We start from the raw sequence: 16,319 nt of genomic DNA, 5'->3' as shown, positions 1-16,319 counted from the left end.
ACCAAAAGATGAATTTAAGAAACATTATTTTCTGACCACATACACATAATTGTTTGTGTTAGGATATAGGTTGCTCGGAAACAGTCTCTCAGAAAACAGTTCACATCATCATTGCCACCGACTGACACAGAGTGGGCTCATCAGACACTAACTTTGGCAGAGGGGTGAAGAGGTCAGAGGTCAGGGGTCGCGTTCCAAACTGGTAGCTCAGCTTCAGGTTGCTCTGGCAGATTTTGTCGCTGCCGCATCCTTCTCGAAGGAAGTTCACCTTCACAGGGTCAACGAGAGTTGTTTATTAAATCATAAAGCGCATTAAACATCTAGTTAAGCTTTTATAATACAAGATTGAATTGAGTTGGATGTAAATGCTGAAATTAAGTTCCAGCTTCGCACAGTTCCTCCGGAACAAGAAAGCTACATTTCTTTTTTTTTGTTTTGATTAGGCTTATTTGTTTCATCCAAATTTTTACTATTTCTTTTGAACCATCATCAAGAAACTAATCAACCAATTCATTGTGTAGCTCTATTGCATTACACGTCTGCATCATTATGCTTGAAATGCTGATTAAGCAGCAGATATTTGAGGTTCAAAGGGAGAAAAACTGCAAGGGATGAAAAACCATGGATACAGCCAGTGGATACGTGTGTGAGAAGGTAAAAAGGTGATTCAGCATAAAGCTTCAGGAAAGGATGCTGATTTAAAAACACATCAAGTAAGTGTGCTTTATGCAAATCATAAACTATGTGTAAAGGATCTTCACTGCAGCAATACTGAGGTACATGTGAGGTCATTCTCTTTTAACAGAATCAAACCACGCAGGGTCTTTTTATACAACAAGTATGATTCTGTATGTTTATGTTGTTAATAGAATCAAATGTCCAACTATATATGCTTTACATGTCATACCTTTTGGCTTTAACTTGTCTTGACAAACCTGAGTTACTGCAGAAAAGAATGTTGATTGGAATGTGTTTCATGTATCTCCACTACTTTATACGGTCATTTTCGGACAAGTGTGGCCCATTAAAATTAATCCTGGCCATAAAACACTTCAGCTTCCTGTTGGTTACAGACCTCAGAGTGCAGCGTGTTTGACGGGGAAACACTCAGCACCGGAGCCAGCTTCTCCAGCCTCTTGGCACCTGAGTGTCTGCGTGGTGGCACAGACTTGATGGTGTGGGTTATCGCCAATGAGATCGGACGCAGTTTGTCACGGATGTTCTCCTGCATGGACAGAGGATTAAAAAAAAGATTAATGACCAAACAACTGGTTTGGTCAAAGAGTTTGTTTGTGGTGTATGATAATACTAATAAGACAGAGGAAAGTATTGTTTTATTCCTCCTGATTCCAGTCTCAGTCCAGAGGCAGATCATAAAATAACAAGTCTTCATATAAAAATATGGGTGCTCTGATAGATGCCACTGTATCATGGACTCCTCATATATAATGTATTTGTAATAAGTGCCAACCGGAGGCACTCTCCTTTCAAGCAAACAGCTTCAAGAGCATGCTCAGACAGTATCTCCTTGTATGCCTTAAAAGAAGATATCAACTTCTGCCCTCCAGTAGGCGATTAAAACACAGACCAAAAAATTTGCTGCTAAATAAGATCTGAATCTAGAGGATATAATGTAATATGTCTACTTGTCATAACTGTTTGTACATCTTTGAAAGTGTTGTGTGTGTAACTGTATATTTAACCTGTGTGTTGATTGCTCTAAAAAACTGCTTAATGCCCTGAAACTCAAAAGGTGGATAGTAATCTATCTGTACAATTGTTCCATTATGCCATCTTTTGCTACAAGAGTAAAACAAAATACTAAAAACAAGACCAAAAGCCACCAGTTATTGTCTAAACTAAGTTACTGACATGGAGCTGGAAGGTAGCAGTGGTGCACACAGGGTGACGCTGCCGATGCAGCTCCACTTCTTCTATCTGAGTATACTCCGGCTCCAAGGAACTGCGGCCCAGGAAGTTAACGCGGTGCGGGAGGCCCAACTTCCTGCGCTCTGTGTCAGCTTCAAAGTGCACCACGAGTGCTTTAAGGAAGTAAAAACAGGGGCGATGCATGAAGAGAGATGGAGGGATTGAAAAATGTCAGAATGCACACTGAGAGCACTTAAAGAGCTCACTCGGGGCCAAACATATATGAACCCCCCATCTGAGGGAGTACAGTATTACACAGCTGCGATTTAATCAAAATAAAGTGTGACGTAACCCCACAGATAAGGTTACTTTCCACTGTAAATAGAAATGACTCCCACATGAGAGACAAACACAAATGGTCTTGAAAAGCAAGGTGTGACTTACTAATGTGTGGTGAGTAGTGCTCTGGGTGGGCCGTGAAGGTGAAGCAGGCCTTGACCTCCATGCTAAACAAGGCAGACGGTGGAGAGCGAAAAATCATAATCTGTTACAACACTAACTTAGATTGAAATTCAACATTATTTTGAGAAACAATCATAGGGAAAAATACATTGGCAGCTGTTAAACGATCAGTTCTTACCAGACTCCTTCTCTGCCCTTGCAGTTGTACTGTTCCAGATCAATAAACTGAGGGTCGATAGATACATCTCTGATCACATGGATGACTGGCCGAGACCTTCGGGACACACGAAAATAGAGATTTTAGGATGAAACTTGGATGTTATGTGTCTTTAATTTAATGTAATGTGTTTTTTGTGTTTGTCAAATGCATTTAGTTATCTGATTGAGGATTTCATTTGGGTTTTTAAATAGATATTTTCTCACCTGAAGAGAACCACTGAGTCATTAAGAGAGCCCACCGCAATATCAGGGTAGTGGTTATTATCGATATCCAAACCGCCTGAGATAGAGTATCCAAAACATCTCACATCAAAGTCACGACCATCCAGCACCTGGTGGGATTAGAAACACGGGTCAGTCATCATTCACTCACTTATTCTTCTCAATCCTTCTTTTCATCTGTTGGTTCATTCCAAAACTGTTGTATGAAACTCACCTGAGCCGGTTTTGTTTCAATGCCAGAATCTGAGCCTCTGTAGATAAACACTTTGCCATCTCCATCAAACGGTGCCCCCACAGCAATATCTGAACAGATAGGGAAATTATTGAAAAACAAACATATACTTTAAATATTTCTACTTGATATTGAAATAGTTTTAAAGAAGAACCACAGTATGAAAAGGACAAATGAGAAACGTGCTGCTGCTCAACTAGTGTCGGTCAAAAGTGGAAGTAAAACTATAGGAACGCTAACTGGATTAAACCCATTTAAATCCCCATTTGTTTTAAACATCAGCAATATGAATCCCTCCCTTTACATTATTGTATTATAATAAAAACCTTTGATCTTACCCCCGTATCCGTCCTGATCCAGATCTCCTATATTGCTGACTGTTATTCCAAACATGGAGTCGTAGGTCCCGTTGAGACGGATGGGCCGAGCCTGATCGTCCCAGTGACCGAAGGGGTTTAGGTACACATACACTGCTCCACCAATCTCTGCCTTACGGTCAAAGAAATTAGGAGCTCCAACAATCAAATCTGTCCATCTGGGGACAAACACAGATAATTAGAAATTAATATAAAACATTTTTAAAGTACAGAATTTAGTTTTTGGTGGACCTTGAACTTATTATTGAGTTGTTTTAAGCTCTCATCAAGTACATTTACTCCGACTGTACTTTTGAGGCAATTGTGCTTTACTTGATTATTCCCTTTTTATGCCACTTCAATTCAAATGCATATAATACATAAAGCTGTACTTATTTCACTCCAATACATGTATTTCACATGGTTATACATTACTTTACAGTTTAGGAATTTACAGTATTAATGTATTAAAGTATTAATATATTATAATATTATACTTCATCATAGACATTAAACTATGCAAAATAGTATGAAGTATGTGATATGTTAGTGTCATTCTCCAGTGGTATAGAAGTATAACGGGGCCCATTCTGCCTAACGAGCACTCTTAGTTTTGACACTTACAGATATTTTTCTGAAAATACTTATGTACATAAGTAAAATACTGAATACTGAATACTCTTTCCACCACTGGTCAGTTGCATCTATTTAATGATGATCATCTAGACTGAATCCTCATCCAGCATTTCCTCACCCGTCCTTGTTTAGATCCACCGTAGCTACAGAGTACCCAAATGAAGACGCCAGCTCCTCCCCCCAGAAGATGTGCTGTGGCACCAGTCGGTAGACGTTGTCCTTCCTCAGCAGCACCACTGCCCCCGTGTGATTGGCTCGAGGTGCACCCGCCACGAAGGTCAGCTCCCCGAGGCTCATGATCCCCATGGCCGAGTCCACAGAAAACCCTGGAGGACGGAAGGCAGGACAGAGGGGAAGATGTGGAACAAGATGGAGGAAAGGGTCAGAGGTTAGTATTGACCGTGGAGCTCAGAGGCTCATCTCCCCTCTGTGTAGTAGGTCCGGCTCATCTTCTTACTAATGAAATGTGTGCCTTAAGTGACTATTGATTTTATGCCAAACTCATGATGGGTGTAAATGTCCTGTGTGCATGTGTTTGAAGACGGCTGGAGGCCGGTGAATGGATATGTGTCCACTGGTAAGAGCAGAAAAGGCTGGTTGGGAGTCGTGACGTTACCAGGAGATGTATGAGACTTCACCGAATGTCCCGTGAGATTCATGATGCTGCTGCTCTGTATCAGCTGCCTCAAGTGAAGGCAGGATGGAAACATAGTGGGTGGACGTTAATCAGATTTATAACCTAAAGCAAACCACTCTTTTATGTGGAAGTATGCGTGTGTGTGTGTGTGTGTGTGTGTGTGTGTGTGTGTGTGTGTGTGTGTGTGTGTGTGTGTGTGTGTGTGTGTGTTTGTATAAAGGAATGTGTGCTTGCATATTAATCAGGCAGAGCAGAGGGTTGAACAAGTGGAAGGGGGAGGGAGTGTGTTTGTGTGTGTGTGTGTGTGTGTGTGTTTGCGTCATCATCAAATGTGTGTTGAAATATTCTTATCAAGATGTGAAAAATAGCAGGTCATATCAAACATTTCACCTGAACAGAGAGCAACCACATGCATTTGCTTCACTGGTTTAAAAACATGCAGGTGTGAGGGTGTGAAATGATCCATGAGGACATGATCTGTTAGTCTTGAGTAAACATGCAGGGGGAGACACAACCGAGACAAACAGAGAGCAGCTCCAGGGTGGCAGGTGAAGAATGCAACATTCTGCATCGCTAGTCCTGTAAAATCCAACGCGGGGAGACAAAAGGTGCTACTCTTTCAACACAGGGCGGCTTTTAGCACAAAGGCTCGCTACAAGGTCGTCTCTATAAAGCTAAATGGAGAATGAAAGCTTAAGGCAGCAAAACGCTTGTTAAAGGGGCCCTGCAACAACGGCAGTGTTTCTGCACTACCCTCATTCAAGTCTTTGCACTATCATCTGCAGTGATATTGCACAAATATACATGTTTTTGTGTGTTAATGGTTGTAATATTATTTCTGCCTTCAGTGTGACTTTATATATGTATTATACTGTTTTGCATGTTGTTGTCGTATCCTGTTTTAATATATCTCTAATATCTCAAAATGATTCTGTGTGTGTAGTTATAACTGTATTTCAAGTTCAACGTTCAAGTTCAACATCCTTTTTAGTTTTGCTTCATTTCATATTGTCAAAGAAACTATTTTAAATAGGTGGGTGCCAGTTTTTCTTTTGTTTAAATGTAATACAAATAATTAAAATCTTGTGGGATTTTATTCCATGTAATATACTTGTGGGAGGTGCCTCACTAAACTAAGCAGTTATACATTACTGTCTTTCCAACTATTCACACATGAGTATGGGTATTTACCTAATTATACATTTCATTACATATCTTATTCTCTGTACATCAGTAGATACCCATTCACTTTAAATGTGTAAGGTATTGTCTCATGTATCTCAATCCGTGGCAAAAGCTTGATATATGTGAAATATGTGTTTTTGTTAAGTCATATTTGTCATACAAAAGTCATATTGCAACACTTTGCACTTTTATTTACTTTTTTACTTTTCCATTTAATTATTTTACTGTTTTATTCTGTTTTACTGATATTTACAGGATTTGTAAATATCTTTTAACTAGTACTAAGAATTAAACTTAAATAAATAAAAACTGATAATATATATTGTTTAGCTTTTTTTTAAAGATTAAGCAACATAAGGGCAAGACCAGAAATTGTCAAGATGATGAGCATGACTATGACTAAATGTGCAAACACTATTTCCTAACTTACTTAAATTAAAAAAATGAAATTCTGAACAACCATTAAGACTCCAGAAAACCTGGCTTTGACATAACACTCCGAATGATAAAGAGATTATTTGTATTGTCTGCAGGACTTTTATTTGGCCGTGATGGAGGTATGTATGTGTTCATTCAGCAACACACTGATCTTTGTAATGTAATGTATGTATGTAACCATAATATAACAGTTAGAATCCTGTGATAGAAAAGAAATAGCGACAACACTGTCTTTGTCATTATTAGTAAGCATGCAAGGTATGGCATATCATCTGGTTAGGATCAATGGAAGCATGTGAGTTTTAAATGAAGACCAAAAAGGTCATGTGGGAATTAGTGTTGTCATGGAGACGGCTCAATGTGGAGAGCGGGAGGGTAAGCAGGCTTTGAGGTATGTGAATAAAAAGATTTATGGCAGATCCACACACTTAGTAAAAAGTAATAACTGGAACAATCACAAAAAGCGGTTCTGTTACGCAGACGAGACGTCGTTACACATGACACTAAATACCAAGAGATTGACAACAAAAACAAACTTGAGTCCACCACTTGGTTCTAAACAGAACAATCTCAAAAGCTACTTCATGGATTGCCAAAACATGTTGTTCTGACATTCATGATCCCCTGTGGATAAATCCTACTGACTTTGGTATTCTCCTGACTTTCTCTCTAGCGCCACCAGCAGGTCAACGTGTTCAATTAAATATCTCCACATGGATCTCTAGATGGATCGGGACACAATTATGTAGAGACCTTAAACATTCATGGTCCCCAGAAGATGAATCCTATTAGCTTTGGTGATCTCTTTACTTTTCCTCTCGCGCTACTATGAGGTTTACATTTGTGGTTTTGAAGAGAATGTGTCCATAACCATCACAAAAAAATGTATTTGGTACACACATTCATGATCCCTTCAGGATGAATTGTATCAACTTTGGTGATCTAAACATTCCATCTAGCGCCAGCAGGAGGTTCAGATGTGTATGACCAAACCTGCAAAACTAATGTTAGCATCAACATTGACAGTGACCATAATAACATGCTGAAGTTAGCATTTAGCTCAAAGCACCTCTGTGCCTAAACAGCCTCACAGAGGCGCTAGAAAGGATGTAGACTCTTTGTCTCCTTTGTGAATAAAACGTTTTTTAGTAAATCGATTTAGTAAAACTATATGGCAACTGACGAGAAAACCACCACCACCTAGGAAGCTGTGTACCAACACACACACATGCAGATTGACTCGACACACTACAGACGACAGAAATCTACAGACAGAACAGACAAACACCCCGCTGCTACTCAAAAAGACAACCATCTCCTCGCTATTATCAAATCAATAGCTGAAAGGCAAAGGTGACAAATGATCACAAACCATAAATAAAATGAAATAAAATAAAATATAATTAAATTAAATTAATCTCTTCATCATTTAAATGAAATTAAAGTTTGGGATGGCTGTCTCTTTTTAACAGTGCAGGTGATACGGTCCCATTTAGTACATACAGACTACACACTAAAAATCTATCTGGAATTAGCAGAAAGGATTAGGACGAAAACGGAGGAGGACTACTTCCACTACAAGCCCAGTCCGGTCCAAACAAAAACACCCCACGCCTACAAACCTAAGTAGCTATTAGGAGCTACATCCTCAAACGTTGTGGGCCGGCTGGAGGGCTCCAGAGTTTTGTACAGCAGTGCATCTTCAATTGGGCTAGCCATGAACAAGAGCCCTATGGCCCAAGACAGGGAAAGAGAAAAGAAAGAAAGAGAAACAGAGTACGAGTGTAGGAGGGGAGTGATAGGGTGGTGAAATGAGTGAGGGGTGGGGTGAAAAGAGATACAAAAAAGAGGAGGAGAGGGAGGTGCAGGTGAGACAGGCTGTGATTGATTGGTGTTTTGTCTTTGTGGTGCCACAGCGGTCCAACAAAACCACTGGGTACCTGGTGGAGGGACGACGTTTCAGGCTCAGACTGCCCTCCAACTGGTTGTACACCATGCTCTGTAAAGTTGTGACATGTTTTTCTGTACTTTGTTTTTGGAAGAGGGCGGTAAATGGAAGGAGAATAACGTCATTGTTGTTGGGTTCATTTAAAGCTTTGGACATTTTTAACATGTCCACCCAGATTCACATGGGAATGCGTTAAAAATAAATAAGGTGTAGTAACATTCAAGGCACTGTGAGTCACACACAGATAGGCTCATCCAGAAATAATCCACAGGGAATGAGCAGTTTGAGGCATTTTGGCAGCTGCTCCTGTGGTTTTGGCAGCCATGTTGGAGTCCAGCCTGAGCCCTGATGTCACCCTCCACTGGCCCTCTCTTTCTCTCCTGTGCACAGGCATCAGTGAGCAGGGAGGGCTAATCCTACCCAGGTAACTGTGGGAGGGCACAGGGATGAGCTGGGCATTAAGTTGTTTCTGATCTGCCACCTCGTAGGGCCCGTCGTCATAGAAACCGAGATCAAGCAGAGACTGGTTTAGGAGCTGGACACGCATCTCCCCTGGAATGGAAACAGGTGAGGGCACAGCAACGCAACAAGCACACACAGCTGTCATCAGAATACAAACACTTGCATTACCTGTTGCATACATGCACTTAATACTTCTATTTACTCTACTGGTTTGTAGAGTGGAAAGCCAACATACTTTACCATTATAGATTAACAGTAAATGATACAATACACATGTCACGTTGGCTGTCATAAAAGAGAGACTTTGTAGGACAACTTAAAGTTAAACTTCAAAACGAGATAGCAGAGTGTTTTTTGTCAGATTTACACATTTTTCAGTTGTTTTAAATTATTTTTATGGAGCTTTTTTTATCAGCTATAACAGATCCTCCATTTATTTTAGGCTCTGCATTACAAGTGAGTAGTGTTCATTAACAGCACACTCAAAAAGTCTACTTCCTATTTGTCACTTACACTGTGAATACACTACACATTTCTTAATCTGATAAAATTATAGATACATATGAGGCACACAAACACATAATTATCTATCTAAATACATGTTCTGTAATAGAAACAGTTCTTACATTTAAAACAACTTTCAGTGAAATCAGAAACATTAGTTGCTTCCAGCAGAAAGATTGTCGATTCATATTTTAATGTTTTAGAATGTGAATTGTATACATTAGGATAAACATGAGCATTGCTCATAAATCTCACTGCTTTCTGTGATTAGTTGCATGTTGCAGCTCTGCATAATGTCCAATCATGAGATTGGTTTATAAATCAATTTGATTTTCCATTGTTCCGTTTTAATTAGTCAGTTTACATGGGGTGGCTCTCTTCTCTACATTAGTTATAACACTATTTCATTTAGCTAAATAATGAGCAATCAAATAAAAGTCACATTTTGAACATTGTAATGATGAAGGGGGGATTCAACTAGGGAATTTAATTGAATTCATACCAGCCTACAATATGTGTACCTATGGAGTCATAATGGCAAAATTAGCTCACAAAAAATAACACACCGTCCGACCCAAGGTTCGGATGAAAAATAAATAAAAACTGGATTTGTCTATTTGTCTTGTTGTTGCTGTCACCTAGTGCCCCAAAAATAAAGTAGGAAGTAACATGTTTGTTTTTCACAGCCTTGTTTCCGTCATCCAGCCTTCTACCTTACCTTTCCAGTTGTAAGTTCCCGGAGCACCAAACAGTATGAAGTTGTTATCCGGGCTGAAACTGACAGAGAGCCCCTGCTGACAGAAGCCAAACTGCTCGTGTCCCTGCGGCCGGCCCTCGCAGAACTTCCACTCCCCTCCGTCCAGGTCGTCTCGCTCTGTCAGATCCTCACTGAGGACGTAGCAGCGTCCGATGGGGTCGCGAGTCTCTGCCGGTTTGTTCACGCGTTGCCTGAGCTCATACAGGTGAGCGCAGGTCTGGTGAGGGACAGGAAATGGCATTAGACAGTTGATTATTGGGATTTAATGAGCTGATACTGCGGACTTTGCAGACAATCTATTAATCATTATATACATAGAGGTCCATATGTTAGTACAACTTAAAACGTGAACCAAACGTGAAAATATCCTTAACAATGTTCACAAATCATTGCGTGAGAAGCAGACCAACATTTTTATTTTCAAACACAAGACAGGGCTTGCTTCCTGTGTTGATGCATTTACAGGATGTGGTCTTCACTTACCACCACCTTCCCTCCAATCCCCTGACTCTTGACAGTGACCCCCAGCCACTGGTTGTCTTTGCTCTCTTTGTTCAGATTCACTAAGGGAAAACAAAGAAGGAAATAGCAATAGGAGTTTCCATAATGCAATTGGGATCTGAGCTCCAGGGAGCAAACAGCAATTTGTTATTCAATGGAGTTATTCAAGTTAAAATTATACGATGACAAATCACAAAATATTATTCAAATGTATAGTCAGTACATTTTATTGGCAACAGTCGTTACAAGCTTTTAAATGGCATTCACAACAAGTAACTGAATTAATCTAGAAGAGGCTATTCTGATGTCAAAATAGTCAAAATAAAGTCAAGTATAATCTCTGTGGAAAGTCTAAATGGTTTTTTTTTCATTATCCATTAATCTGTCAATTATTTTCTGAAATTAATTAATTCATCATTTGGGTGATAAAAGGTCAGAACATTTTACAAAATACTTGATATAATAATTATATAAATATTATATATAAGTTGACTTATTTTTATCTGACAAACAGATGCAAATGTAAAAGTATTTGGTTTACTATAAAACATTTTTAAAAAGCTACAAAAAAAAACAAATTAAGCAAATATTCACATTTGAGTCGATGTAGCAATGTTTGTCTAGTTATCATTTCAGCTCAACTTTACTCACCTTCTCCATCAATATCCACCCTCTCACAGTCGTACTCCTCCGGTGTGATTGGACACTTGAACAAGGCTCCCGGCCGGCTGCCCCTCAATTGGCCGTGCCCTGCTGCCTGTGGCGCCCCCACCAGGATCCTAAAGAAACATCACAATGAACATTTAATTATAATACATATGATATAATCAAATACTGATTGCTGATCTCACAGTAGTGTGTGTCATAGATAGGTTCATGAAAGAAACTAAACATCTTACGTGAGTCTGACTGGTTCGGTTCAAACAAACCCAGGTCCGTTTTCCCAGTTAGTGCGGTTTGTTTGGGCCGGTGTGAAAGCTGTTAATCAAACCCCGGTGCGGAAAAAACAACCAAACCTCTGTCTGTGGGTCTTCCAAGCAGACTCTGTTGCTTTTCCTTTGTGGTGTGAAAGCAAACAAACCAACAAGATGATTCTGTAATGTTAGCGTGACTAAACCACTAATAAATCAATCTGCTGGTTCCGAAATCTGCTCCGGAAGCGATCCTATACTCAATCTGTATACTATAACCTACGTATGTAAATCAACATGAGCTGGTATAACTGCTGTGCTTGTAACCAACTCCATGTACTTTGTTGGTTCATTAACTCCAATAAAAAGTTTGGTTCTGGCCAAAAGGTGTGAAAGCACCATTAGTACTACTACTTACAAGTTAAATGTAGTGCGGTGATTAAACACTATTATTAACACTATTATTTCACATGTCACTGGTGGCACATTTCAGCCTCAGCTGACCTCAGCCACCATTACTATAATGTACAAACACCTGCAGCTCAAGCTATAACAAGTCCTACTGAGATCACCTCCAGTTGAACATGTTATCTTGACTTTAAGTTGATTCAAAGCTGCTCTGTGGCATCTGCATGTACTGTATCTGCCTTGTACTAACAGCTGATCACAGACCATCTTGCACTATCAGAGCAAGGAGAAGTTTTATTCTCAGTGAGGTAGGTGATGATATTTTGGGGCGAGTGTCACTGCCCTCTGCCTTATTAGGAGCGGCTGATTCAGGCTAGGATGCTATTTAAAAACCAAACGTTGAGCCACATTCCACCCAACACTGTCAGCCATGGCATACGCATGGAAGCGAGACGTGGGGAAACAGAGGCAGAGGAGCGAGATCGGAGAATAAAGAGAAGATTGTAAGGTGGGGAAAAAAGTTAGAGGGATCAACCTTAAACTGGGTGCCACAACAATAGCTACTTACATAAACAGCAATTATAACAATGACTTAGGAGTAAAAACTATAGCAGTAATGCCTCTGTGAAAGCTTCCCATCGCCAGCCCCCCTCATATCTACCTTGTTATGTGTACACTTAAATTAGAGTTATCTCTGAGACTGGGAAGTATTTTGACTATAAATACAGTGAAGCAAGTTGATAGCGCTGCATGAGAAGTAGGAGACGTCGACACAGACATTCTTCAACAGGCCATAACAGCAGCGACACATCATACATATTTTTACATCTCACCGTCTTACTCATATTACGCCGTGACAATAGCAATCGCCCTGATTCAATTTCTTGTCTTCTTCCAGCGTAACAAAACACCTTGGTCCTCACTTTCATCCTTGCCATCAGGACACACTGATACTAAAACTACCAACTCATACCACCCAGACTGCCAGACAGCTGTACCTTCTATTTACTTCTCTTCCCTGACAAGAGCGTCTGTTGAGGTGCGTTGGCTCGGGAATGGTTCCCCTCACCTTAATGAGTGAAAAAACAACAACAGCCACCCTAAAGCCAAGACATCTCATGTGAAATAACACCTGCTACACACCACTGGTGGCCCACATGAGAAACCCTGACAAAACAGTGTTAAGCTAACGCAAACATGTTAAACAAAAGGGTATTTAAGCGGAGTAAAAAGAAGAGAAAAAAAAGATAAGATCTGATCCCTCTTATAGCCCGACATTCCTGGGGACCTCTGGTTTATGTTGAGGTGATACCCATCATTCCCCCCGACATGTGCCCGACACACTGGCAGGTGTCACGGTGTAAGGTGGGAGGTATGTGAAGATGTTAGAGCGCCAACAAGAGTTGGACGGCTCCCAACCTGCCCATGTGCCTAAACATTATATTCAGCCAACTTAGACTGATTCAAGTGATCCTTCAGGGAGAGCACACCTCACGAGACATAAAGTATACGCAGCAATAAAACAAAACTATAAGGGGCCCAGGCCATCTTTCACCAAGAAGTATCACACTACGAATAACCAGCCACACAATAAAAATAACTTTGAAATGTGGCTGAGAGACAGAAACATCTGTATCTGTTCATGTTCATCGAACTTCAGTCAATGCATATGGAACATACCTCATTGTCATTTAATATATTTCCTAGCACAATACTATGTTTCCCTAATCTCAAATATGAGAACATAATTCAGATTGCATTTTCGTCGACTCAACAATAAGTCTAAAGAAAAATAATTGGCAACTGTTTTGATATTTGATTTCAATCATTTTATGAAACAAAAATGCGTAACATTCGCCAGCTCCAGCTTCTCATTATAAGGTCAAACAATTCAACCCTTTTATGTATTTAATTATTATTTCCCTCATTCCCTTCATCTTTTCCTGAAATGAAAAGCATCTTTGTATAAATAATTTCAAAATAGATAACAAGAAACAAGAAAACAAGGACATGTTGTCTGGGTGTCCTCAACAAATCGTCACAGCCCTGAACATTTTTAAGTGTGAATCTGTTTGTAGGAAGTTCAGTGAAATTGTAAGTCACAATAATCCCCATTTTACAGACAGTAAAAATACATGTCCCACATTTGACAGATAAAATGTCATGACTGAGTAATGCTTAGCTCAAGATCGTCTGATCTAGCTCTCCACTGCCAAGCTCATCTTCTAAGTAGACCCACATTTGACATGGTGTGTGTGTGCGTGTGTGTGTGTGTGTGTTTGTGTGTGCATGTGTGTGTGTGTGTGTGTGTGTGTGTGCGTGCGTGTGTGTGTGTGTGTGTATTTGTGTTATTTATATAATCCTCCTCCAGAAACATTTTAGAAGTTTTATTTTTCAGACATAGTTGCTGATCTTTCTCTATCTCTCACACACACATCAAATTTACTTTAAAATTAACACTTAAAAATCAAAGTGTATTAGATTAATGGTCAATAAATCTGGTCAGCATTCGGCGTTCACTCTTTTCTTCTGTTTTCTTGTCTATTTTCACATTCGTAGCTCTGCCGGGTGGCAGAAATTCCTGTCGCACTGGAGAACATTTATGCTTTTGTTTGTTTACAGTTTATGTGTGAACTTCACAATAGAACAAAATAAGCATTAATAACGAAAGTCTTCCGTTTTGTGTCCATTAAGATGCTGTTGTTAAATTGCTATAATGTTGACCATGTACACCATCTTAGTTTAGCGTGTTTGCCTGCTAACATTTGCTAATTGGCACTGAGGCTGATGGCATTACTGTCCATAGAGCCATGGCACAATTAGTGAATAATAACATTGTCAAAACTGAAATAGTGATTTACAACCGCACCCTCCACTGTCAAAGAAATCCTCCTAGTTTTTCCAGCTAATCATCACAGACACAAGACAGTCACACCCAGGACCCTCATTACACTACACTCGGACCCATGTGTTCATTGCGGGGAGCATGTGCAGTGACCCCAACACTCTCCACAATCTTGTCCACCCCTCCCCCATCTAAACCCCATCCATACACATAATCCCAGCCTCCTTCACTCCTCCCCCTCTCTCAGAAGTCACATCCATGCGTTCAGCTTCCCATACAGGCAGATTGAGAGTGAGCGACAGACTGGACAACAATACATAACACATGTAACCAATATTCAGACCAGCATCTTTTCTCTAAATATCAAGAAAGAAACCGTCCAAAAAGATAAACAGCTATGCCGAAGGATGTTGATCCATCTCATCTTACTAAAGTCCAGCAATGTTAAGCCTTTACTCATGCCCTTGCATTCCCATGTAGTTAATTTGCATGTGTGTTATTGCAGGATGCATGCTCCTTGACGGGTTACCAAATTCCCCAACTTTTGTGTTGCTAAAAACCTTTTCAAAATATGTTTTTTATACTCCAAAGTCCTCCGACGTTTAGTTGAAAATAAGGTTGCCTTTTCTTCGTTACAGAGAACACCCAGCAAAAGCAGCATTTACACACACCAGTACACAGTCAAACAAGACACAGAAACATGTGCCAAAATGTAATTTGTAATCCAAACAGAATTCCTGAAATCCTGTTTGGTTTGTTTTACTTTCACTGAAAAAGGAGAGATGTGTGAGAGAGATAAAAGACTGGGATGCAGATCAGACATGAATGTGATGGCCACACAACCTCAATTTGTAAAGGGCCTCAATGTGACAGCACATCATCCAAACAATGTGCTTAAGGGGGGGGGGGTTTCACACTTCAATTTAAAGAACAACTGAAACATTTAACAATGGATACAAACTTTTTTTTAAACCCTACCCTTCCCTGGAATTTTCCAGGCATTGGGCCTTTCAAAATGCTGAATCAAATACACCCTAAACATTTCTAATATTTACTTTCAGCACCATTTCAGTTGATCACTCCTAATCTGCCGGTTCACACCCTTTGACATCTGTCCGTCGGAGAGTAGCAAGAGGCTGTTGCTGTATAGACAGTGGCTCTACAGGATCAGCATGGGGGCCAGGGGCTCTTTAGGCCTTCTGTTACCCTGAGGCAAGACTGTGACCTCTGACCTGGACACACAAACATACGTACATGCACACATACTATATAAATGCAAATGAAAACATGTGCAAGCATGCAGACTTTAACTGAGGCATGAGTGTACAAACAGACCGGAATATTTGTTCATAAACTCACACACACACACATACGCACAGGTGCAGATACACACCAGACAACAGAAGGCTGTGCAACAACTGTGTAAACTATGGATCAGCACACTGACTGCAAGCCTGTCCAACAACGTTGGCCGTGACAATCAGTCTCATAAAACAAAGCTGTTTCAGAAAATGTCCGCTTTTACACCTGACTTTTGCTGATGAGAAAATGACAGCTGAGAATGAGGTGACCGAGCTGTGAATCATCACGTTTTTTAACAACTCAACTCTTTCCCAAAAACAGAAACAGCTGCCGTGCCATGTCAAAAACCCTTTGGGAGATTGTGGTTCACTGCGCCGGACGTGACTCAACTTCCTGCTTAAATGATTTGTTCAAGGACAATCATA

The 16,319-nt window shown here is 40.1% G+C and overlaps 1 protein-coding gene and 1 long non-coding RNA gene across 4 annotated transcripts in view; one reads left to right on the top strand and one right to left on the bottom strand.

The window, feature by feature from the left end:
* Nucleotides 1-16,319, bottom strand: part of itga7 (integrin, alpha 7) — a 32,473-nt gene that overhangs the window by 7,043 nt on the left and 9,111 nt on the right. The window contains exons 2-14 of one of the 3 annotated variants that reach the window (XM_034533392.1): nt 11,080-11,207; nt 10,411-10,490; nt 9,889-10,144; nt 7,879-7,986; nt 4,115-4,322; nt 3,343-3,539; nt 2,987-3,075; nt 2,755-2,882; nt 2,510-2,605; nt 2,314-2,375; nt 1,873-2,042; nt 1,076-1,225; nt 153-268 (exon numbers count right to left, since the gene is read on the bottom strand). In XM_034533392.1, the coding sequence (XP_034389283.1) occupies nt 153-268; nt 1,076-1,225; nt 1,873-2,042; nt 2,314-2,375; nt 2,510-2,605; nt 2,755-2,882; nt 2,987-3,075; nt 3,343-3,539; nt 4,115-4,322; nt 7,879-7,986; nt 9,889-10,144; nt 10,411-10,490; nt 11,080-11,207 (1,788 nt within the window). Of the gene's footprint in view, nt 1-152; nt 269-1,075; nt 1,226-1,872; nt 2,043-2,313; nt 2,376-2,509; nt 2,606-2,754; nt 2,883-2,986; nt 3,076-3,342; nt 3,540-4,114; nt 4,323-7,878; nt 7,987-8,624; nt 8,757-9,888; nt 10,145-10,410; nt 10,491-11,079; nt 11,208-16,319 lie in introns of all 3 variants that reach the window. The other 2 variants (XM_034533391.1, XM_034533393.1) reach the window with 2 other exon arrangements.
* On the top strand, nt 4,222-10,656 carry LOC117731201. Its single transcript, XR_004609514.1, has 3 exons — nt 4,222-4,384; nt 8,693-8,771; nt 9,857-10,656. It is a non-coding gene; the product is annotated as an uncharacterized LOC117731201 (long non-coding RNA).

The sequence above is a fragment of the Cyclopterus lumpus genome, chromosome 5, assembly GCF_009769545.1.
Source record: "Cyclopterus lumpus isolate fCycLum1 chromosome 5, fCycLum1.pri, whole genome shotgun sequence".
In the NCBI taxonomy this organism is placed as follows: Eukaryota; Metazoa; Chordata; class Actinopteri; order Perciformes; family Cyclopteridae; genus Cyclopterus; species Cyclopterus lumpus.
Note: the sequence above shows the minus strand (reverse complement) of the source record. Positions and strands in the feature narration are given on the sequence as shown.